At 48.3% G+C, this 25,091-nt stretch overlaps 1 protein-coding gene across 1 annotated transcript in view; it reads right to left on the reverse strand.

Moving 5' to 3' along the window:
• Positions 1–23,972, reverse strand: part of SCML4 (Scm polycomb group protein like 4) — a 41,392-nt gene extending 17,420 nt beyond the window's left edge. The window contains exons 1-4 of the mRNA XM_035564858.1: positions 23,817–23,972; positions 18,313–18,442; positions 15,920–16,120; positions 12,673–12,867 (exon numbers count right to left, since the gene is read on the reverse strand). Of these exons, the coding sequence (XP_035420751.1) occupies positions 12,673–12,867; positions 15,920–16,120; positions 18,313–18,442; positions 23,817–23,972 (682 nt within the window). The remainder of the gene's footprint in view (positions 1–12,672; positions 12,868–15,919; positions 16,121–18,312; positions 18,443–23,816) is intronic.
• Positions 23,973–25,091: the final 1,119 nt, after the last annotated feature.

The raw sequence follows: 25,091 nt of genomic DNA on the forward strand, positions 1-25,091 counted from the left end.
AAACTAGCAGTCTGCACGTTTCCCAGCCAACCTCCTGAAGACGGGTCAGCAGAAGAACCTGCATCTCAATTCCCAGTGCTGCTGCAGACCTTTGGGGTGACCTTGGTCAGGTTATCCACCACCTTTGGACTACACTTCTCCATTAGCATGAAGAAAAGTAATTGGTTAGTCATTTTCCTTGGGGGTACATCTCTATGTCACTGCAGGGTGCCACGTGGATGTAACGCTGCATGTGTGAATGCAGAACACATACAAGGGACCTTTCATATTGTCTGGGAATAGAGGCACTCCAGAAAGAACAACAACAAAAAAGTTTCCCGTTAGGAAAGCAAATGAAGATCAATCGCAAGTCAAGCAGGAGACGGAGAAGAGAATATATCTAGGAAAGATGATCCTTAGCTGATATTTTTCTGGGCAGATATAACCTTTCACTAAACCCAGGGCACAGAATGGAGGTGGAGGGCAGTCCCTGTGGCCAAGGGACAGCCTTTCTCTCTGGCAAGCCAAATGGCTCGGGGGAGCCAGCCCCAGAAAAGGGGCCCTCAACCCCCCCAACACTCCTCCTCCTCCCACGTGAGGGCATCTTCCAGGCTGCTTCCAACACAGCCGCCTTTGGCCACGCGTGGGCCACTCCATCACAGAGGCTTGCTGAGGTCACAGTGGCCACCACTGCCCTGCCTTTTCTGCGGGCCCTATAAAACAGGACCCCTGCCACTGGCCCACCACTCGCTGAGCTTCTAGGCGCTCTGACTGCTAGCTTGTGCAGCAGGAAGAAGACCCGAAGCAGTAAGGCGAGAGGCAGCCCTCGTTGGTGTGAGAGGACAGCAATGCAGTCCCCGCAAGCACCAAGAAAGAAGGCAGCTGATGAGAAGGAGAAGCATCATGGGCAGAGGCAGAGCGCTGGCGGCACAACAGACACCAGTGCCCAAGGGAGCTCTGCCATGAAGCCCACAGGCACCTATAAGCGGTACCATTGGCACCGCAGCGACATGGGGAACAGGCCGGCCCCTCAGCCATCCAGCAACAGGGGGCCTGGGCCTTCCCAGTGACGCAACGGCGGCGTGGGGAGAAGGCAGGAGCGTCAGGCAGACAGCCGCGTGGAGCACAGGCATGCCTATTGTCCACAACAGAGTGCGGGACCCAGCCATGGCCATAACACAGACGGCAGCATCAGACCCACAAATGGAAATGAAGCGAACAGTAGCATGGGACCGTGGCGTGGAAGCGGACGACCGTGTGGTCCAGCACCCCGGCCTGGAAACTTCCTGGATGGAAGGCATCCCGTGTGGCCTGTCCCAAGAAGGGACGGGCTTGGTCATCAGCCACTCCGGGCCATGCGCAGTCCTTTCCGGCCTCCATACAGCGACTGCAGGCCTCGGCCCTACCATTGGCGCAACAGTGGCGTGGGGCAAAGGCAGCAGGTTCAGGCAGATAGCCGTGGGGAGCACAGGCATGCCTATTATCTGTACCACAGTGCGGGACCCAGCCAGGGCCATAAACCAGATGGCAACTTTGGACCCATGCAGTGAAATCAACCTGGCAGTGGACATAGGTGTGGAACTGGACAACCCCGTGGTTCAGCACTCCGGCCTGGAAACCTTACGGATGGAAGGCATCCTGTTTGGGCAGTCCCGGGCAAGGACTGGCTTAGCCTTCTGCCCAACACCGAGGAGCCCATGGAGGTGGATCCACCAGCAGATATGGAGGAACCAATGGAAGTGGATCCACCTCGGCCAGAACAGACCTGGGACTACCGCGGTGCGTCTTTGCTCTCTGCTATCCGAGCACAAAAACAGCGTCGCAGGAGTGCCCGGCCAGCCCCCTACTCATCGTCGCGCAGGCTCCATCCCAAGCATTAGCTTGGAGCCCCCAAACACCATGGACATCCTGCAGGCTTGCCTGCAAGACATCCTGGCAATAAACCACTCTGTTGCCAATTCTCAGGGGTTGTGTGAGTGCTTCTTTCCCATCCCGAAGCCCTTGTGCCAGAGGTGGCATCCCTTCTGCACAGAGCCTCGAGGAAGAGCACAAGAGAGGACCCAGCTTCCTTCGGGCTGCTGCGCTGGGGTGACAGGAGGAGTCTGCGAGGGCCACCATGCACCTCTAACATTTGTGCAAATAGTAGACTGAGGGGTGAAAATAGGAGTGTGTAAGTGATTATAGGTGTCTAATTTCTTATCCTAGGAGTGAGTTTCTCTAGCTGAATAATTGGTAACGACAGACGTGGAGAAGGCCGAGGTACTCAACAACTTCTTTGCCTCTGTCTGCACTGGTAGACGGGCTTCCCAAGTCTTTCATTTCCCTGAACCCGTAGATGGAGGCTGGGGAAGCAAAGTCCCACCCACTGTAAGTGAAGAGCAGGTTTGAGACCACCTGATGAATCTAAACAACAGGTACAGGTCTATGGGACCTGATGACATGAATCTCAGGCTGCGGAGGGAACTGGCTGATGTAGTTGCCAAGCCTCCATCATAGCTGACGAGTCCTGGCAGTCGAGTGATGTCACTGGTGAGTGGAAAAAGGGAAACATCATGCCCCTACTCTTCATCAATTAAAACAAAGAATTGAACAAAGAACACTACTCTTCAACAATTAAAACAATTAGGAGACATTTCTTCTCAGAAAGAGTGGTCAGGCATTGGAACAGATTGCCCAGGGAAGCAGTCGAGTCACCGTCCCTGGGGGTGTTCAAGGAAATCATAGAATCATAGAATATCCCGAGCTGGAAGGGACCCCTAAGGATCATCAAGTCCAACTCCAGGCTCCACACAGGTCTACCCAAAAATTCAGAACATGTGACTAAGTGCACAGTCCAATGCTTCTTGAATTCTGACAGCCTCTCCTCTCCTCTCCTCTCCTCTCCTCTCCTCTCCTCTCCTCTCCTCTCCTCTCCTCTCCTCTCCTCTCCTCTCCTCTCCTCTCCTCTCCTCTCCTCTCTGCAGCTTTCCACACCAGCAGCCTCACCCTTTTTCTATTTTGCCAGATATTTTGTGTCTTCCTTTTCCTGCTTTCCCTCCTCCTGCATTGCTGACCTGCATAGCCATTTCCTCCACAGGCATCTACCTTCTCCCCATATCATGCTTTCATTCACCTGGCTTTCCCTTTCCTGATACCTTCTGTGGGTTCATCCCTCAACTGCTGCTTGGACAGCAGAGCCTGGGGTCAGGGCAGTGAGCTGGGGCCAGGGGCCTCGTTCACAGTTATTGGGGCATGTCCTGCACAGGGGCAGCTACCGCAGGGTACCGCCTGCTCACACCTCACCCTGGGAGGATGAACAGAGGGCAGACAGACACCTTGCTTTCACTGCCCGTCCCAACAAGGACACCTACTACAGCACCCTCCCTCTTTGCCCCGTGGGGTGCTGACATAGCTGGGGTCCTGTTTCACACATTGGTAGCTTCCTAGGACAACAGCCCTTACTTCTGGACGAGTGCTTCTGTGTTGTTCCATAACCATACTCCACCACCTGCAATGTTCTACCATCTGTATTAGCTCTAATTAAATTCCCCATTAACTTCTTTTCCTCACAGTCAATATAAAACTTCTTTCTCTCTCTTTCTTTCTTTCTTCTCTCTCTCTCTCTCTCTGCCCCACTCTTCCACTTTTTTTTTCTCGTCTCTTATTCCCAATATTACTTAGTGATGGGCTTTGCCCTCTGACCCCTCCCTGCACCTTTTTAAGTGCTACCATATATTTTCTATAATGGGTTGACCAGATGTGAACTCAATATTTTAAGCAGCATGATATCATAGCTTCCCCAGACATCTCCTCTCCCCCTGCCAGGGCCAGCTTTGCCTCATCTCCCAGTCATTTTGAGAGGAGCTAACCACAGCAACAAAGTCCCGTCGAGAGACTGCTTATATGTTTTTACCTTCCCTGTATTTTGTACATCCTGGTCCTTGCCCAGCTGCCTGCCCAAGGGTGGGTGCCGTGGGGGAGAAGAGGGGATGATTTTCAGCAGCTGTGGAGAGTCCTGCTGGCCAGCATCATGCATTTAACTCCTGCCCTGGTATTCAGCTTATTGATTTGCCTTTGCCAAGAAGTGGGTAAAGGAGATTCAGGTTCTGGACCAGGCAGTTTCTCACTCCAACATTTCTCCAGAGAAACAATCAGATTCCTCTGGTTCTCATTAACAGGCTCTCTAAATATCTGTATTTCTTTTCCTTTAGTTGAGACCAGTGGAAACACAGCCGTATGACCTGTAAAACTCTTCCATCACAACACACAGCCATGTCTTTTTGTCTTTAGTTACAAAGCTTGGCACAAGTGGCCAGACACTTTGGGTCCCTGTAAGCAGTCATCTTCAAGGACGATTTCCAAAAAAACCCTACATTTTTGTCTAATGAGCTCCAATTATCAGTGGTTAGAAACCCTGCATCTCAGCCTTCATGTAAGGACAAGGAACTGGGAAAAACACTAAAAGCAAAAAAAAAAAAAAAAAAAAAAAAACAGAAATAACCACTTCAGGTGAGTTTAGCCATCAGTTCAATCTAGTGTAAGCTGGAGAGGGAGGGAGCAGAGAGATAGGAGTAGTATTTAACAGCGTGAAGATATGCCTTGGTTCTGAACTGCTATCTTCTATTTTAACATCAGCTCTTAGAAGATTAAAAAAAATAACTTTTTCTGTGTCTGCCAAACAGCTTCGCATATTTCCAGCCAGTCAGAAACGGACCATGCACCTTATCTGCCTTGTAGCTTGAGCCTACATGCATCTATCTGAAGATAAGAGCTTCCTGTGATGGATTAAGACTTTCCAGCTCATCCTGCCTTGATTTATTCTGGGATGACAGCACCATCCCCTTCCTTTTGGCTCCACCACCTGCCCAGACATGCAGCATGATGAAAACATGAGGTCACCCTTTAGCAGGCTTTCCCCTGGCACCTCTGCACCTCTCTGCTGCATGCACACGCCAGGCAAGGACCCCACGGCTTAGCTGGAAAGGGAAAGCATTAGTGGGGTAACTGCATCTGTAGGGGAAGAAAAGGGGGTACTCGTCAATCTGAACAGGAAGATGTAAATAAGCCTCATCTATTTGTAAATGCGCTTTGAACACTGAAACCATGATCACACTGTGGGGATAAAACCTGCCGTGAATCCTCAAGGGTTCAGTCTGAGGCTTTACTGCACCACGCATCACCTCGCCATGCCCCAGCTGCTAACATTTTTTGGGAACTGAAATGCAGAACCCCCTTGGGAGAAGCTGCCAGTCAGTTAACGTCAAGAATTGAAATTTTTTAGAGAATTTTGCAAAACCCAATGTTGTCCTGATTACAAGGATTTCAACTCAGGCAATTTTTTTCATTATTTAAACAATTTCCCCTGAGTATTTGCAGCCTAGACAACAGCCACATTGTGTTTAATGCAGTAGAACCAGGAAATGAAACTGGCTGGGAACAGATCAGCATGGCTTTATTGTCCAAACCGAGTAAAAAGGTAGAGTAAATTTGCAAGCTAGCTGCTGACAAATAAATTAGATTTAATAATAAAAGGTGCTCGTGTGTATAAATAACCCATAGAGGATTTTTTTTTAAGTGCTTGGGGATGACTGAATAAGTGCCTTGTGTTGCAATGGAGACATTTTAGTCCTACCTTACAGTGTAGGCAAATTGTTAAGTACTGAAAACCCGTGAGTGCAGGTGAAGGGATTTCAGTGACATATGGACCCAGACTTCAGGAAGTCTTCCTTTGGTCTCCTCCTTGTGATTTCAGACCCACTCCTCCATTCCCTTTCCACCTCCCTCACCTTTATGTTACAACAGGGTGTACTTCACGAAAAGGAGATTTATCAGGGTTGCAAGGCTTTGTGTCTTAGCGTAGCAGTAGTTCTGCACTGGCAGAGGGAGACGAGAGGCTGCCATCCATCTGTTCTGCCTCCAGCTTCCAAGAGTACCTGGGGCTGCTCCTCTCTCCAGGCAGTTTGTGAAGCACCCTGTATGCTTATAAATCAGCCTTGATAAGTCACAAAAAGCTGTGTATAGAAGAGACTGTATGAAAATGACCACGTCATTTGGCAATTGCAACATGTTGTGTGCTGACATCCTCTGCAGATAAAGTGCTGAATGCATTTCTGTTGTTATCAGCATGATGAGTCTCCCTGAATTGTATGGTTAGCACTGGCTTAAAATATTTAACCGCGATGTGTTTAAAAAAAAATTACTTGAGATATATTATGTGAGATGTCTACAGTGAAGCACAGTAACTGCAAAAATAAGCTATATTTACCCATTAATAACTAATAACCTCATCCAGTAATTAGGTAGAGCACATATAAAGTATAGGCCTGTGCATGTGTCTATACACAGGTGTAAGATCTCTTATGAAGTCTGTGCTTCATTTCTCTCTGCCCAATGCTGTTGCTCAGCTGGACTTTCTGATATTTCTTCTGGGATTTCTTCTGCTGTATAAACACAACACAGCTTGGCCCTAAAGCTTTACTTGCCCTTCACAGATCCACGAAGAAGCCCACCATAAGCACTTTATGTTTGGTGATTCCCCAAACCTGCATCTCCACTTCATTTTCAGTGAGAGGTGGAGACATCATCCCTTGCCCAGCTCCTAGCAGTGCTCCCATCACCTTTCACCTTATGTTTCTCGTTGCTGCCCACAGCCTGCACCATCCCAACACCAGCACCCAACTCCCCTTGGAGTTGGACTCCCCTTGCAACTTGCCTCTGATTCTCTCTTAATTGCTTTAATCTGCTCTGAACTCGTTTTGCCAACAGATGAATGTTCTTCAGGCAGATGCTGCATGTTACTACTCTCCGAAAGGCACTTTGACATACTCTGTATAATTACTGCTAACAAATAAATCCTGGGGAGCACTGTTGATTAAACTGGGACCAAGAGTTTTCAAGAAAAATTGGGTGTTTTATTTCCATGGAAGTGGAAATGCAGTTGTGTCGTGTGGGTTTCCATTTATTTGGTAGCAAAATGGAAAAGGAAAGACTGGAACAGAAGACAGATGAAGACAGATAAAGGAAGAAGACCCTTTTAAGCTTTTAATCTAAAAGGTTAAAAAAGAGGCTAACGTGGGGGAGGACGAAAAACGGAGCTAAAAAAAAATAAAGAACATCCAAGGAAAATTTAGTAAGCTGCCTGAAAAAAAAAATCTGTTTTGAAACCTGTGCAATGAAAATGGCAACTCTCATATCCCCTGCACTGCCAACACCAGGCTTTCCATCACCCTGGATGTGACAGCAGCCCTGCAGCAAGAAGCTACACAACCAAATTGCCTGCAGCTTCCATGGGCTAGCAGAGGACACGTTGACACATTGCATGTGGCTTCCAACAAACTTACCTAGCACGGCTTGAACCGGCACAAGGTCAGGACCTTGAGGATCATTTTCTCCTCCCTGGCATTTTTCACTATCGGTTGTGGCCTGCTACCTGTGCTACACCTATTGATCTGACTGCATGAAATATGGATTTAGTGGATAGCAGATATTTGTATCAACATTTTACAAGTTTAGCAATGGAAATTCATGTTTCGACTTTCATGTGAGCCATTTTAAATCAAAGACTGGACTCCTTATTTCAGATATCTCCTAAAGGAATAATATAGCTCTGCAGACATTACCAGCTAAAGCATAGTTAAAGATACATCTGAAGCTAAAGCTGAGTTGCAATCACACGATTTACCTGACTAGGGCTCTAGAAGAGCATCTATGTTTCCCCCACGTGACTGAGCATGCAAGGCTTGAATTAAATGCTTATACCCAGGGGTGTTTTTTTCTGTAGTGGATATCATCTCATCCATCATGCTTCATGCATTTATGCCCATCATTTCATCCACTTTCCTTACGCATACCCTTTGATAGGGGAAAAAAAAAAAAAAGAAGGATTTATTTCTTTTTTTTCATTCTCTAAACTTCATTTCATAGCCTAGCTCCCCGCTTCTACCCTGCACAGCTGCTGCCAGGGCCATCTCCAGCACCACCACTTCTTGCACCGTGGCCCTGAGAACATCCTGGGCTGGAGGACAGAAGGGCTTTTGGGCTTCTCCTCATCCACAGCTGGAAGCAGAGTGCTTAACCACCTGGCTTTGAAGAGGGCCTTTCCAAAATGGGGGATTTTCTTCCACTCCTTCAAGACTGTAGAGGTACAGCAGCCGGGAGGAAAGGAGGCCTGCCCTTGAGCTGGCTGCTGGATGGAGATCTGCACACAGCTTCCTGCCTCTGTCTCCACAAGGAGATACAATTTTATAAACTTTGAGGTTCAGAAGGGGACTTTTCCTTCATTTGTGGGTTAACAAACAGTAATCATACACCATAAGGGTCAGAGAGGTCGGTTTATCCAGTTCTGTCAATTCTGTAGAGTTTGGGCAAATTTTATTACAGGTAAATTTCATTTCTCCCATCCATCTCTTATCTTTCTTCTTGTCAGGCCAGGATTTGCCCCTTGGTGTACTGTTCTTTAGTCTTTCTGGGTTTAAAGGGCCCAAACCCAAACTGTATGACTGCCCTTGGGACTCCCCAGGACCACTTCCTGATGTCCTCCTTCCTTCACCCTCCTGCCTCACTGCAAGCTTCAGATCAAACTCCCTGAAGCCCAGGCAAAGATTTGATATTAGACTTCACTGTGTATGGATGGCTTGTGCTGTTCCTCTGCTCCTCCTTTAAATGTGACCTTAATATTTTATTTATTGTTTAAAGGATAATGTTCATGGCAGAGGAATATATGAGGCAATAAATGGCCTTTGCAGGTAATTAAACACTGAAGAGAGCCAAAGCTATTGATAGCCATAAAAACCATCTATTCTGAGTGTGCTGTGAAGCCAGGAGCCCTGTTCCTCATAGCATACAACAAGACAAGATTAAACAAGTCACAGTACTTGAAAAAAAAAAAAAAAAAAAAAACATTTTTCTTGCCCTCTCAGGGCTTGAAATTTCTGAGCTGCTGTTTATGTGGTGCTTTGAACAGGAAATATCGATCGTAATAATACGTAGTTTTCTATCATGTTGCTCTTTTTCTTCTGTCAGTTTTAGCAGGGCTTTGCATGTGGTGGCAAGAATCACTGCCCTCACTGGACAGAAGCTCAAATAAAGGCACAGCAAGGAGGGGTGACTTCCCCATGCAATCAGTAGGAAAGTCTCTGACAAAATCCAGCTCCGACAAAAATCCAGTCTCTGACAAAAACACAGATCCCAGCCTGATGTCTTGTCTGTTGCTCACGCTCTTACAGTGCCTTCCTACAGCACTTCTCAGACTACCTTTTGAGTGCTTGTACATAGGAGGAGCCCACCTTCCTACAGAGAGGCACTGCTGTAACAGAGAGCCTCTACCTCTTGCTGTGCTTCTGCTCCATTTGGGGCCCTGCCTCCAGCCACTAGCACAAGAAGGGGTGCTCCTCTCCTACAGACAGCGATAAGGAACACCATATGGTATCTTTGGGGTAGATATGGGGTACCCCCTCTCACACACACACACTAAGGACAAAGATACATCTGCTGGCCACGGGAGTCCTTGGACAAAGAAAGATTTGCTGCAGCTACTGCTTACATGCAGCCACGCTCTGCATGAAGCACAACTGTCTAACAGCACAAAATAACCAAAGCCCAAGCTTCAGGTCAGGAAGAGCAAAGAAAGGATTGACCCAAAGGGGAAAGCAGAAGCTGTTTATCAAGCCTGATGATTCCCACATAAGCCAACACCCCAACACATATTTTGAGAAACTTGCTTCGGTTTCTCTGCCCAGGATTAGGCTGGCAAGAAGTTTTAGGGCAAACATGGTTTCCTCAGGAAAATAGCACCCTAATGTTGCATAGGTGCATGCCAGCAGTACGTGGGTTCTCCAGAAATGTCTTTTTGCTGTGCACACACCCAAGCCTCTATTGGCTCAGTGTGGGAGGACTAATGAAAGCTGAATGAAGAGGGTGTGGATGGGAACACTTAACAGGATCCCTGCCCCATTAGCTTCTCATCTGTGTAGCCCCTGGCACACTTTAAGCATTATCTGCAGAGTTAATCCAGATCTTGCTTTTGTTTTAACTTAAACTTCACTACCAATCATGTGGAAAACTCTGGGGTGAGGGTGTGGAGGAGCTTTGAGCCCTGGTGCCATGGGGACAAGTAACATCTCAGGCTTTGCTCTGATGCAGACCTGAAGCCAGCCAAATCCCTGTGAGTCCTCCCACAACAGCCCCCCCACAAATTGCTCTCACAGCCCCCCAAATCTCCTTACAGCTGACACAACCGCCCAGGAGACAGAGCAGGGGGGAAGGTATGTCCCCAGATGTGCCAAGACAAGGCAAGCCTCTGCCTTTGGGAGGGAGAACCTCATCCCAGGCGCTGGGTGCCGCTCCTAGGCACGTCAGCTCTTGCTGCAAATGATCTACACATGCATCAACAAATCCCACCTGGCCTGTGTGCAGCCATTAGCATCTGGCAGCTCCCTGCGAGCAGAGGTGAGTAATGGCTTAGGGGCATGTGCTTCAGGGCAAGGTTAAAAGGTGGCTCCCGTATGGTGTGAGTGGATTAATATGACTGGACACGACGCCGGCCTCGCCTTTCGCATCTGCCAGTGTAAATCAAGAGTGACTGCACCGAAGTCAATACACGTGTTAAATTCATTGGCACACAGAGGCTGAAAGGCATATGATATTAAAAGAAAGAACATCTGGATTACAAGCTGGAGTACAGACACCATGAAAAACGGGGCTGCTTTGCATGGCTTCCCGTGGTGCTTTATTATGGCCCTGCACATTGCAGGAGAGACCTGTCCCAACAAAGGCTCTCTCGGAGCTGTCTGCATGAAGACCTCCTGCTGTCCTTGGTTATTGCCAGTACAGGGAACCCCTGTCCCTGTTCTGTGTACAGAGGGGCCCCTGTGCCGACCTTGCTGCAGAGAAATGCGGGCTCCCGAGGGGATGGAAAGGAGATTCAGGCCATGCAGCAACACAGAGAGACTCAGAGGCTCAAGCTCCTGTGCCTAAACCTGGTGTTACTCCAGCTATTGAATACAGCCTGTTATTACGAATAGGAATATTATTTGTCTGCCTGTACAAAAAGCAGCTTCTGAGCCTATATCCTGGGGCCCAGTGCAACATTTCCTGCACCTCACAACCAAGCTGCCCCCCTTGCTGTTGTTAAGCCCCTTGCTCTGCCGGTGACAAAGTACCAGGGAGAGCAGCAGCCAGGCTGGGATGAGCTGTGAGGCATGTGTGATAGCAGGACCTGGCTCTCGGCAGTCCCTTCCCAGAAACCTGGATGTCTCTGAATGTTATTTCAAACATGAGAAAGGAAAAAAAAATTGCTGAAGAAATGCTAAGTGCAAGCCAAAACAGTAATCTACAATCAGTGTCTCTTGTGATGCAGGATTAAAGTACACCGGCTTGCTAGCTGTTCCTGTGTCTCCTTCAGCTATCTCCCAGGACTCATTTTCCACTCTACCGTGGTGCTGCTGACAGCAGAGCTGTAAAAGCCTGGGAGCCCCACTCTGTGCCCCATCCCACTCCCAGGTGAGGGAAAGGAGCCCAGGCCAGCACGTGCCCTGCCAAAGGCAGCCCCAGCCCACACTGTCTCCAGGAGGGCCAGTGACTGCCCCCAGCAGTGCGATAGCCTTGGGGTTAAGGTCTTTCCCTACATCCACATCCCCTGCCTGCTCCGGGACAAAGGTAATGCTTTGCCCCTTCCTCAGTAGCTGGGCAGAGCCAGTGTGGATGGTGCCAGGGGTATCTGCAGTGAAATCATGTAGGAGGGGAGATGCTCAGAGTGTAACAGCCATGGTGGAAACTCCAGCGGTGGAGTTGCCTTCCATCACACACAGCATTGCCATGCAAAAGCAAAAGCAAAAGCAAAAGCAAATACAAATGTAAATGTAAATGCAAATGTAAATGCAAATTCCAGGCCTGCTGGGTGTCACTCACTCTGTGCTAATGAAACCCCTTGGCCTCTCAGAAACATTTGGGTTGCTGCAAGTGCCCTAGTCTAGAGGAAAACAATATTGCTTTTCAGTGTGGGCTCCTTTGTTTCCTCCCTTATGTGTAAGAGCAGCAGCTGGATTTCTTTGCCCAAAAAGGAGGTTTCTGCACTGTGTGCACACTCCCTGCTCTCAGCTTTGGTGCATAAAGCACACTCTGCAATTCTTCCTGGCAAACAAACAATCTGTGGATAATAATTGTGGACACAAAACCACCCTTCTCTCAGCTGCCAGCATATAATTGGGTGTATGAGAGAGAGCATGTGCTCCCCAAGTGCCCACATCACCATTAAAGAAAGAGAAGGCACAATAATTTAAGTTGGGGTGAGGCCTGCCAGTGAAGCAGAAGCTCAGGGCCTTATCTTTGCACCTTTCTTTCACTCCCTTTGAGACTTCTACCCCAGGGCTAGATATGGTTGAGGAGGCGAGAAGTTACGGGACAGAACTGACATAAACATGGACACTGGGACCACATGAGCCTTGCTTCCTTAGGAAAAGAGATAAAAGAGGCAAATAAATCCAAAATAGTCTGAAAATTATCCCTGTCACTCCTGGGGCTCCTCAACACAGAGGTTCTCAGCTGAAAGCCTCCTCTGTAGCTAACCAGGAAAAACACTGCAGATCCACCTGTCTCCCTCTGGAAAGATCCCATGGGGATCTGCAGTTCTCCAGCATACGCAGGACAGGACCAAAAGGAGAGAGTCTTCTCTTCTGCCCCACTAAAGCTTGAGCACAAGTTGATCAGGCAGCCTACCTGTCTCCATCCGTCTGTTCTCGTACACCTCTGGGGTTTCTGGTGCGGTGCTGTACTGCTGGGAAGGCTGGTTGCTGAAGAGGTTGTCACACAGGAGGCTGCGACAGAGCTTCTTCAGGAAGCGCAGGACGTACCCGATGCTGTTCACTGCCAGCAGGCTCAGGAGATGCTGCTTTCCCTCAAAAGAAGCTGAGACTGGAAAGCAAGCGAGAGCAATTCAGTACCCAGCAACGTATGGATGGGGGTCATTTGAGAGCAGGGAAAAAGATTTCATACCAGTATTTGTCTCCATGTCTTATTCCACCCAATTACCCCACCTGAAGTACAAAACAAGCTGGAGGAGCTTAAGGAGCTGAGTTCATGTGAACCACATTACCTTCCCCCAGAAAGATGCAGCCAGGCATGGGCAGCAGTGCAAGTATATCTAATACACGCATCTGACTGAAAAATGTACTGTATGATCAGAAGCAGGCAATTACAATGCAAAACCCACAGTTTTAAAAGAAAATGGGGAGACGAGAACTAAAGACATGTCTGTGAACAAAATATCAGGGTTTTACTGAAAAGCGGTCTGCCAGACTAAATCAGGGATCTTTATTTAGTGATATAATAGCATTATAGACGAGGGAAGGGTGGTAGTTCTGGTCATTAAAGTATGAGGATTCTTTTGTTAAACTGGAAATGATTGCTTATGAGAGGTGGGTCAGGAGAAGCCAGCAGGCTGTGCCAGCAGGAGAGCCTTCGTGCTGGGGAGGAACTGGTAGTGGTCCATGCTGGCACAAAAAGATTTTGTTGCTTTACAATACATAAAGTACAAGGCAATCCATCATTTTTTGAGGGGCTTAACAAGACCTGACAGGAGAAGAATTGATGGGACAAGCTCACTGGATGCCCACGAGCCACCAAAGTAACACATTGATGAAAAAGGCAAATGTATTTCTAGGAGAGATTGGACAAGACTTTTCCAGGAGAGACAAGGGAGTGTTAATTCCTGGAGAAACCTGAAGTGTGCTCATAGGCATCATTCTGGTCATCTGGGCTCAAAAAACATGAACTGATGCTTGTGGAGGTGCACAGGCAGGCCACAATGATGTCCAGGGAACAGAAAGTTTCCCTGTGGCACTGCTGCCAGCACCATCTCTGCTACATGGTGTCGTGGGGAGACCCCTGCAGCCAGGACTCTTTTCACCAAGAGCAATCTTCCTCGAATTGTCGAGAGGACCTGAAAGCAACTCTGTGCTTCAGCCTAGCAGGAAGAGGGCTGCTCTCTAGAAATACATCTAAGGTTGAACTCGAGGGTGAGAGCAGAGCAATTAAAATTCCTGGACAAAGCTGTCAGGGAGTATATTTAGCCAGGAATCAAAGAGGGCACAGGTCCCAGCCATCAGAGAGGTGGGGGGACCACCACAGACCCAGCAGGATCAATGGTAGCAGGACACATTCAGCTATTAAAAGGTTTGCAGGGAGGTATGGTATGGCTGCCTGAACTCCACCACCCAGGTTTTTTCCATCCTCCGGTTACTACTGCTGAGTCTAAGTTGTAGTCTTCAGCCATTACCTTGGCATGGCTTCAGAGACTTTTCCTGCCGGCCTGGGCTGCCACAAGGGATTGTGCTCCTCATCCAATCTAGCATTTGTGAGCTGAGCCATGTTAAGATGATGACCACAGCAAGACCTGCCTGTGCTGCTGCTGGGCTGGGAGGGAGCTGCAATCTCAGAGCCCCACCATGGCCAGAGGGCCATCATGCCTCCTGGATGGTGACTAGAAGAGGTGAGAAGTTTAGAGTCATGTTGGCCAGGTGCTTTTAGCTCAGGTACCTGTGGCTGGGCCAGCTTAGATGAAGACCAGCATTTGCCAGGCTTGGTGCACAATGTGTCTCTCCTGCTTGAAATTAAAATCATATACACAGCACAGAACCAAGAAAAAAAAAGTGCACTAAATTACTTCAATCTCATGTTTCTGTGAACTAATCTGGATCATTCTCAGAGTATTCCGAATGTCCCTTAGGGAAGGCACACCTGTGGTTAGAGAGCTCAAAAGATAATTAATGGAGAGGGAGAAAGTGGTGTGGATGTGCTGTTCCCACACAGGACACAGACCCTGCACGTGGAATTGTGGTGCATGGCTTGAATCAATCACAGCAGCTCTTTGGAGAGTGTTGTTCCCACACACCTGTCATTTCACCTCCACTGCATCCCCACATGCCCAAACAGTGTTGTGACACAAACCTCCTGATGTTATTAAAAAACGAAAAAAGTTCACGTTCAGTCTGAGAGCCATGCCAGGTGACTCAGCGTGGGACATGGGAGACCTTCTTGACAAAGAGAGAAGCATCACTCTAGGACAATGAGAAGGTCCTCATGGACCTTTCTAGGACCATTTCCTCCTGGGAAATTCTCTCTGGTTGCTCTGATGTGTTTCTGTAGTGCCGCTCTATAGGAGGCTGCTGCAGGACTCCTGCAATTCCTGCAGCTGAGAGCAGATTTGGTTCACGGCCTGCAGCAGCAGGACACACCAGCAGCTGAATCTTGTGCAAGCTTTCCTTCAGAGCAACACGTGGCCTTCACATGGGCTTGCAGTGCTGCTCATCACTGTACAGCTGCATGCAAAGCTCAGCTACTGGAGGGGCCAGAGGCTCCCAGGCTTTCCTTATAGGAGAGGTGCTCCCATCCTTTGATCATTTTTGTGTCTTTCTTGGACTCTCTTTGGTATGCCCAGGTCTCTTTTGTACCGGAGGGCCCAGAACAGGGCACAGTGCTCCAGGTGTGTCCTCACCAATGATGAAAAGAGCAGAAGGACCACTTCTCTTGATCTGCTGGTGATACTTTACCTAACACAGCCAAGAATACCATCAGTTTTCTTATCAGCAAGGGCACACTGCTGGCTCTTGTTCAGCTTGGTGTCCAGCAGGAGCTGCAGATCTGCTTTCCAGCTGGCTGGTCCCCAGCATGTCCTGGTGCCCAGGGTTGTTCCTCCCCTTGTGCAGCACTTCTCCTTGCTGAACTCCATGAGGTTCCTGTCAGCCCATTTCTCCAGCCTGCCAAGGTCCCTCCGGGTGGCTATGCATCCTTCTGGTGAGTCAGCCATTCCCCCCAGTTTTGTGTCACCCACAAATTTGCCGAGGGTGCACTCTACCCCACCATCCAGATCATTAATGAGGGTGTTAAACAGAACTGGACCCCATACTGACCCCTGGGGTTCTCCACTCATTAACAGCCTCCCAACCCCTGTACACGAACACTGTACCTGACACCATCTCTCCTCCATAGCCCTGCTTGATGAGCGAGAAGACGGCCTTCTGCTGGAGGGCACAGTCGATACAAGCCTGGACAGCCTGCTGCAGGACCGTGGAAGGCCTCTCGGGCCCAAAGTGCTCCGGCAGTTGCTGCACTTTTTTTCGGTCGAGGTAGGGCCCCAGATTGGCTTGCTTGTTGACATAAATGCAGGCTGCGGGCACAAAACACCACCATGGTTATTACAAAACGGCCCTGAGAGCATCCCAGCAAATGCTCGGTTTATGTGTTTCCATTAATTTCACAAGCTCTTTCATTCATTTGTGAATTGTTGCCGTTTGTGATGGCACGGTCAGGCTTCCCTGCGCTAATTACCCATTGCCTAAGCAAAGCGTGCCGAGCTGGGGCCCTCGCTCAGTATCACAGGCTGCACACAAACTGTGTCACAAACTGCACACAACTGCAGAAGCTCCCACACGTCCCCTCCGTGTGCCTGGGCTCTACTCTCTTGCAGGCTACCCCGTGCATGCAGATGGTGACCAGAGCAAAGGCCCAGGGAGTGCAGGACAGAGGCAAGCAGGGTGACCTTACAGCAACGGGTGACCTCTAGCCTGAGGTGTTTTGTTGGACTTTCTTTCATTTATTTATTTATTTTCTTTCTGTGTGTTTTCAGGCACCCTTCGAGAAGCATTGCTCTGAGCTTTAAGACACTGTGGTTCCTTGCTGCTGCTACCCGTGATGCTGCTGTGGTTTCTGGAGGGTGATTTCTGGGGTCTATGCTCTGCTGCAGTGCCATGCCATGGCCTGTGGCAGCTTCCTGACCCTCCACGTCCATCCCAGTGCCCTGCATGCTGCTGAGGGAAGCAGCACAACGTCTGCAGCCCAAACCCTACCAGGGACCACAGCTGGGTGACGGTGCCACACTCGGGGCTGCGAGGGACTCAGGATGGTGCATGAGGTGTGTGCAGGCAGTTTTACTCAACGCCATCAGGCCTGCCTGCAATAGCCAAAAAATCATCAGTCTCCTCTTGCTCGCATGAACTTATTTAAGCCCGGCCAAGGCTAACTGTGTCTCAGAGGCATGGAGATAATGTTGTGGTAACTACAGGCTACCAAGACACAGCCTGAAGTCAGGCTAAAGTGAGACATATTATAATAGCTGGCTGAGTGCGCTGGAGCTGTCAGCTCTCAGACAATATAACATTATCCTCTGACAGAAATCGGATATGTGACTAAAAAACATCAAGCGGTGCGGAGGACATGATGACAGCTGCGTAAAGTTGGAAATAATTTACAGTTTGCATCACCGTAATGAAAATCTAGTGCGACTGTCACAGCACGCTCTGCCACCACATCTCTCACCGAGCAGCAGAAGGGGCTTAGACAGTATATCCTAGGTACACGGAGGCACAATAGTGATCAAACTTAACATTACACGGCACTTCACCCATTCAGAGCACTGAGCAAACCAAGGGACAGCACACCTAGCATGCACGGGTCACAGGGAGTCAACAGAGTGAAGCTCTCCTGCTGCCAAACCCCACCAAATCTGCAAAAGCTAGCTTGGACCTGCTTCCATCACCTTCATCCTTGCTCTGGATGTAGCCTTCAGGCACCAAGCGCATCTCTCAGCGCAACGTGAAATGCCACTCGGCTAGCATTTGCCAAGCACTTTGCCGCCTTTGAATGCGAAGGGACAAATGAGAATAAAATATATTATTATCGTCGTTGTCACCATGCTTAGTATCATTTTGCTACCAGAGCAGATGGAAAACTTCTCCTCTGTGCATCCCAGCTAAGAAATAATGGGATTTATATGTTTAGTTTAGAATTTAATGTTAGCTAATCCATTTCTCTGCTGAAATCTCAGGGTAAATCAACTGTCTTGTTGATTTTCTTGTCATTTACATCAATTTAAAAGCACTGACTTATGTTTCTTCTGGTATATTCTAAGATAAGCAAAAACAAAACAACAACAACAAAGACTACCAGCAGAAGTGACCAGGTCTGCTGTTGCTGTGAGCCACCGGGGTTTAGGTGCTGGTTGACCTTGCCTCTGCCCTCCTTCTCCCATAGAGGTAACAGACACTCGCCATTCATGCTGGTGTTTGGTCCTGTCATTGCGACACAGCTGGTGGGATGAGTGTTGGGAATAAACTGGTAATATTTATGGGATGCTGACTTCCACATTTCAAGAGGAATGGGCTCAAGGTCTGTACCAAACTTGACACATAGCTGTCAGAACACAGTCCTGCAGGACACGTCTGCTTTGTGTGACTGGCCATCAGTCTAATTGGGAAAAATCCAATTTTCATGAGTTCTGCTCGTTCTGGAAAACACAGCAGCTGGCTGCCAGCCCATGGGACCTGCTCACCCCTTTGCCATGGTGTGCTTAAGTCTGCATACCTGTGAGAGCCTGCGGAGCAGTCGAGTTGGGGATGGTCGCTGCGTCCTGGGGGATCGAGCTAACATCAGGCTCCGGCGTGCTTCTCGGCGGAGAGATTGCTAAGGGAGTCATCAGAACACGAGACTTCAGCTGCAAAAAATAACCGGGGGGGTAACAAAAACATACACCAGATATTCCAGTTTTGCTCTGCACATGTCACTCCCTGGGATCTCCCACCCATGAGCAGTCTGCCACGGCATCCCCTTCCACGGGAGCTCTGCCCTTGGTAGGATGCAGGAGCCCTCAGCCTGGCTGATTTGCAGCAGGCAGCGATGCCTTCAGCTGTGGGATGCAAATATGATGCCACCCACGGGGTAGTTATTTACACCTGAGCAAATTGGGTGTAAAACTCTAACAAATCAGAGCAACAGCATTTTACAGCCCGTTTCATGTGGGTGTAAATAATTCCCCCACGACTCGGAACGGGGCAGACTTGGGGTCTTTATCCACATCATAATTCAGGACTAAATTCTGCTCTTGCTTACAGAGGTGTAAATCTTGTGTAGATCCAGCGACACCGCGAGGCTACTTTGGGCTGGCACCTGTGTAAATAATATCAGACCATGGTCCATAGTGTGCTACTACCCAGTAGTAAATACAAACTGCTGCACCATTACAGTAATCTTCGTGACATGCAGCCCGGCTTGGAGAAGTGAAACACAGTGGGAATTTACAGCACAGTATCGCCATGTATTTTAGGTAGAAATTAAGGCAGACCATTAGCTACAGACCCAAACCTCCAGCAAGTTCTGGTGAGGAGTAGAGGTTATTTTGGATAAAGATATGTGTTATTTGTGATTTATGATTGCAACTGTGTAAAATAAGCATCACTGTTTCAGTGTAAGTAAAAGCAGAAAGGGGAATGGAGAGGGAAGACTACTAGACATAGCACCACCCAAGTGAGATTTTTATCATTAAATCTTTGGGATTTTGGACCATTCCCCAGGTACTGGCTTATCCCAGCAAGAGCTTCATTAAGAAAGGATTGAGGGCCTCTCTTGCTTTCAGTAGCACGGTAGCATGTATGGGGATGGTACCTATCAAAGCAAACAAAAATGCCATCTTTGTTGAGATGCATGTGATTTTTGCCTGCCAGATCTCCGTCAAGACCTTCTTAACCTTGCTGCTTTACAATGTAGCCACAACCTAGAATTTCCCTCAGAGCAACCCCTGTGAAAAGGTGGGGACAGTAAGCCTGGATGGAAATAAAGGTTTCATTTTCCTATGGTGAAACAGGCAGATGCTGCGAAATTTCGGGTAGCCCTTATGCTAGGCTTCTGGTCTCAATTTTGCTTGTACGCATCTATATGTACATAATAAACATATGTATCTGCATGTGTGTTTATGCATAGCATACGCACATTTCTACGAGTACATACATCTGTACATAGATATATACACACTTTCACATACATATATATCAATATGCACACACACACACACACACACATCCCCACAGATAACAGGTCCCGGGCACCTCTGGCTGTGTGCTGCCCGTGGGGCAGAGGTTTGCCAGCATCCAGCAGGCAGCTTCCTCCACCTGGTCCTTGGCTCTTGGAGGCATAGGCAGGCTTGTGTTCAAGAGCAAACAAACAGAGGGGAAGACTTGTGTAAGCTCACCAGCTTGGAAGCCCCTTCTTGGTAGTTTGCTGGTGTAGTGAGCAATTTACTGCAAACTTAATTGCAACAGTATGTACTCTACAGCCTCTCGATACAGAGGTAAATGCCATTTTTATTAGAGGTAGCAGACAATGTTCCTTCATTCAATCAAAATAAAACAACGTCTGATTACAGGAGACAGTGCAGCAGCAAACACGGCTTAAATATCTTCTGGACACCAAAATTCAGAGCAGTCCCTGTGTATCACTAAGTGTATATCTCCAGATATTTACTTCAAAGTTTTCTTTTTCTTGGACTGACTCTTCGCTATCAAAAAGCCAACCCAATCCACCAGCTGACTGAGAGCTTGGCAGTAGAAAGCACAGACACACAGAAGTGGAAAAATGTGAAGTACAGAAAAAGGGAGAGTGAGGAGACAGAGCAAATCTGCCAGAGCACTATGGGAAGTCCTTACAGTAAAGCATTTGAATCTTCTTTTGAATATCAAATGCCACAGGTTTTAGTATGTACAATGTGAAATAAAAAAAGGCAGTTGCTCTAAAACAAGGCATTCAATCAGATCCCTGTCTTACAGACCTTCTACCATGGAAAATAGACCAGAGGCAGCTGAACAGAGAATTAGGAGAGAAAATAAGTCCATCTGCTTCAGCAAATCATAGAATCAAACATTAAGGTTGGAAAAGACCTCCAAGATGATCTGGTCCAACCATCAACCTACCACCAATGTCACCCACTAAACCATATCCCTAAGAACCAGGTCCAACCTTTCCTTGAACACACCAGGGATGGTGACTCCACCACTTTCCTGGGCAACTCATTCTAAGTCGTGGTGCATTAGATGTAGCGAGATCATGGGCTTTCGTGCTGTTGATACCTGCTGCATGCTTATCTGAGTATGCAACCACTGTGGCACGGAGGACCCTGGTGAGCCCTGGGGTTTCTGATACGACCTGAACACACTTACGGAGCAGTCAGGAATAATGCAGTGGTTATTTCTGTCATCCCACACCAAAAAGAGTGAGAGAGGGGGAAGAGTATTTCCCAGATATAGCTTTTCCTTCTTCCTCTGAACAGGTTCTCTGCCAACACGTTTAATACTATACATGGGAAAGAAATAAGATGTACCATGAGGCAACCTGCCCTGGTACTTCTCTTAAACCACGTAGACCACAGATCTTCATGGCTCTGAGTTCCTGTGCACTGGTTGTCCCTTGTCCTGACTGCAGGACAAGGCCGGGGCTCACCCTGTCCCCACCAGCCTCACTCCTTCCAGACAGGAGGGCAGAGGCACCTCCTTCTCACCTTTTCTTCGTGTCACACAATAGCTTTCTTCACCGCAGCAGCTGGTGCAGGGGAGTGTGCACACAGCCTCCCACATCCCCAAAGTGTTTTGCAGTGAGCGAGGCAGGTAGCCTTGAGGGGAGCGTATGAAACCTTGAAATTCAAGACTGTATCATACGACAGATGAATAAACAGGGTGCTTGCAGGTGGTCTGTGCGGTCTTAATCCCAGCATCTCCCAGTCCTGAGTGCTTGTTTGTCACCATGAATTGTGACTTCCGTCTTTCCCCCTCTGGGCACTGCCCACGTGGGCACTGCCCCTCTGCTGCCTGTCACTGTGACACCCTCTAACACCGCTCACACCCTACAACCAGGCAGCTCTGGGGGTGCAGGGAGCACAGCACATCCTCCCCTCCTGCAGTTGCAGCAGCCCCAGGTGCCAGCTCCTCCTGCTTCCAGCCAGGGCAGCAATCCCAGCCCATCCACCAAGCTATCCTGGGGCTGCCGGCATGGACCTCTTCCTAATGAGATTCAGACAGTCAGAAAAAATACCGCGTTTAGGGAAAATGTAGTGGTTTACGGCAAATAGCTCAGCGTCAGGTACAAAATAATTTTTTTTGGAAAAACAGCTGATGAAATTTTATAACCGAAGCTGTGAAAAAATAAAGAGGAGAGTGGGGAAAAGGTCTTTGCTCTGTGGTGAAGAGTGATGAAATGTCAGTTTAGGAAGACACAGATATTTGCTTTAATATCAATGAAAACTGACAATGGGTCATCTGGCTATAAAGAGCATGTGATTAAAAATGTCTGTTATTCACATCTCAGTCAAAATAAATTTAAATCTCGGCTGTAAATTCCTAGTTTGCTAAAAATTCAGAAGTATTTTTCCATCTGCTCTGTAATAATTCAGCTATCTGGTTGCTATAAAGAATTTGGTTGTCTGCCATTTGGGCATGGATTCATTTTTTAAAATGCGTCTAAGTCTCCTGGTATCTGAAAGTCATACAATTAGCGAGCTAATTAAATCAAGCTCGAGTTACCCATCAAAAAATGCAATCTTTGACTTGTGCTCTGGCAGTGTTTTTCATGGAGAGCGGTTCACTTCGGCTGAGCGCACCCCGCACAAAGGCTCCTCTCAGAAAAACGTTGCTTCTGTGTACGAATCCTGCAACGCAAATAAATAACACGGGGCCAGATGCCTCGGATGTTACAGATCACAAGTGTCAGCTTCAGAAACCTCAGCCATCAATTATAAAAGCATGCCTTGCTTCTAGCTGCCACTCACTGGGAAATAACATCATCCCCCCAGTGATGTCTGGCTGACTGGACGCTGGTCCGAAGCGCGATGTTACAGCAAATGTGAGCCTGCCTTTTGGCTTCTCCTGCGTACAGATGTGTGCTGCTTGGCAAAAACGCTTTCTCACAGGAGGAGGGGTGCATTTGGGGTGGAAGAGAACATGCTCCCCAGATATTTTTTTTCAACTTACAGATCAGTTGTAAATGCAGGCAAAAGAAATGGAGGGCAGCAGGACATTCAGGGACACAAAGGCTGGGGTCTGCTGAGACTTCACATATAAGGACACCGTGAGATTTGGCAAATCACTTAATCATCTCAGGGACTCAATTTCACCGCATCTCCCAAGTGTTATTATTCCAGACTTGGATGGTTTTGATCTAAAGAGCCTACAAGTGACCCAGCAATACTGATAATAGCTTAAATTATTGGTAGCAGCAGCTAACTAAAGTAAATCAATTCAGATGTTTCCATCCCATGTTTTTAACCTAATAATGAAGTGAAAAATAATTTCTTGGTAAGTATTTCCATACGCCACATTTTACAAAACACCAGAGCAATTGCCCCCGTCTTTGCTTGGACATGTGGTTCTCTCTTGGACTGCTGCTATACAGTTTTGGGGTAATCCAAAGAGGGATACCGAGCCTGCTGCTGGGGCAGCTCTCCTTGGCCAGCATCACCTTCCTCTGCCACCCAGCAGTGACCGAGGGAGCCTGGGGCTGCCCCCTGAATACACTGTTGTGCTACTTGCTCTGGCAACAGGAGCTCCAGCAGCTCTGATCTGCTAACATTCAGCAATTTGCTGTCCTTGTGAAACAGACGGTGCATCTGTAGCAGTTCCTGGTGCAAACCAGGAGTGTGCACTGCAAACACGCACTGTGCACCTACCTGGTGGCAGAAAAGGATGGAAAATAACACAGTGATTTACTGGCAGCAGGACCCCTCACTCGAACACAGCTCTTTTTCACTCCCTGGAGTAAATTCCCTTCCTGCAGCATCACAGTCCCGTCTTCCCACGGGCTGAAGTGCTCCCACACGTTATTTCCAAACACCTCAAATTAAAACATTTTTAAACTTCTAAAAGAAAATTTCCTCTATTTTTTCAGCAGCTCATGTGGAAGAGAAACCTGCTTCTCTTGTTTTCCTTGCGTCGCTCCACCCAACACTTACACAACACAGCCTCCATTCTTCCACTGCACCTGAAATCCTAGGGCAAAACCCACTACAAACAGCAGGAAGAGGAGAAGGAGCGTGAAAACCACATATCTACCTTGTGCCCGGGCTTCCTTCCTCTCTTCTTTGGGATCTTCACGAGCGGCAGAGCCCCGGCCGGTGCGGAGAAGAGGTTGTGCACAGCCACCTTGATGGGTGACGGCTGGAGTGGGGGCCGCCCTCGCTTCCTCCCCGCTATGCGGGGGGACTGCATGGCCCCGGGGTCCCGGCTGGTGGGCGGTGGTGGAGAGGCACTCATGTGCCCAGGAGCTGCAGATCAGCCAGGAGAGGGGGAAAAAGAAAAGAGAAAATAATTTCTTACTTATTTTTCTTTTTAAGATTTTTCTTTTCAAGGTTTTTCATCTGGAGGCAGAGCAGTCGCGCGTTTTCTCGCGTTGTCATTTTGTCATTTATTGTTGATCATAAAGCGGTGACAGATGTGCTACAGGCTTCTCTCTTGTGTGCGATTCACTGACCCCATTCAGCTCAGCTTCTCCAAAGAGAGACCAACCCCATGTCATGCCCCGTTCTCTCCTCTGACCGTGAGTACAGTACAGGGAGCTGGCTCAAGTGGCGAGGTCTCTATAAGAGGTGGCTAATTGTGAATTCCACACTGGCAGGCTGGCCCTGCATCCTGCAGACGAGCTGATGAAGGCACAATGAAGATGATGATGAAGAGCTTTCCCACAGCCCTTAGATAACACCTTTGTGTCTCTGGTGCATCCTCATTTTGCCATCACCAGCGACCTGGTGAGAAGCCAGCTCAACTGGTGAGCAACGTGCTCTAAGTTCAGTTTCCACCCTGTTTTCAGAGGGGTTTGGAGGAGAAGACCTCCCGCGGTCCCTGCCAACCTGAACCTTTCCAGGATTCAGTGCTCCTGCAGATCCTGACCTTGGAGGTGCTACCGTATACAAAACAGGCTTCCCTCCGTTTCCTGTGCAGTGTTCCCAAGCAGGGAGGCACAGCCTCGAGGGGGGACCACACGGCTGGTGGCACAAGGTAGCCACCCAACAGGAGGACTGCCAAACCGTTCCTCTCTGCAACGTTATAGCATCTGTTGCCGTGCATGCTAGCAGTGGGCTTTTGGATGTACTCCATCAAAAGCTGTTACTTCATCACAACTCCGTGCAGTTGATGAAGTTGAGCAGGGGTAATGGAGTGGAATCTGGGCCATTTCCCTCTGTCCAAGTTTTAATAAAGAAAGCAAATACACAACCATACGCAGAGTATCAAGGGAATACACAGCATTCTTCACAGCTCCTGGCAAGGGTCGCATGCTAACAAAGGTCAATAAAAAAAACCCTGCAGAAATAGGTTTTCAAATGTTGGTTT

The sequence above is a fragment of the Cygnus atratus genome, chromosome 3 (genome assembly GCF_013377495.2).
Source record: "Cygnus atratus isolate AKBS03 ecotype Queensland, Australia chromosome 3, CAtr_DNAZoo_HiC_assembly, whole genome shotgun sequence".
NCBI classification, from domain to species: domain Eukaryota; kingdom Metazoa; phylum Chordata; class Aves; order Anseriformes; family Anatidae; genus Cygnus; species Cygnus atratus.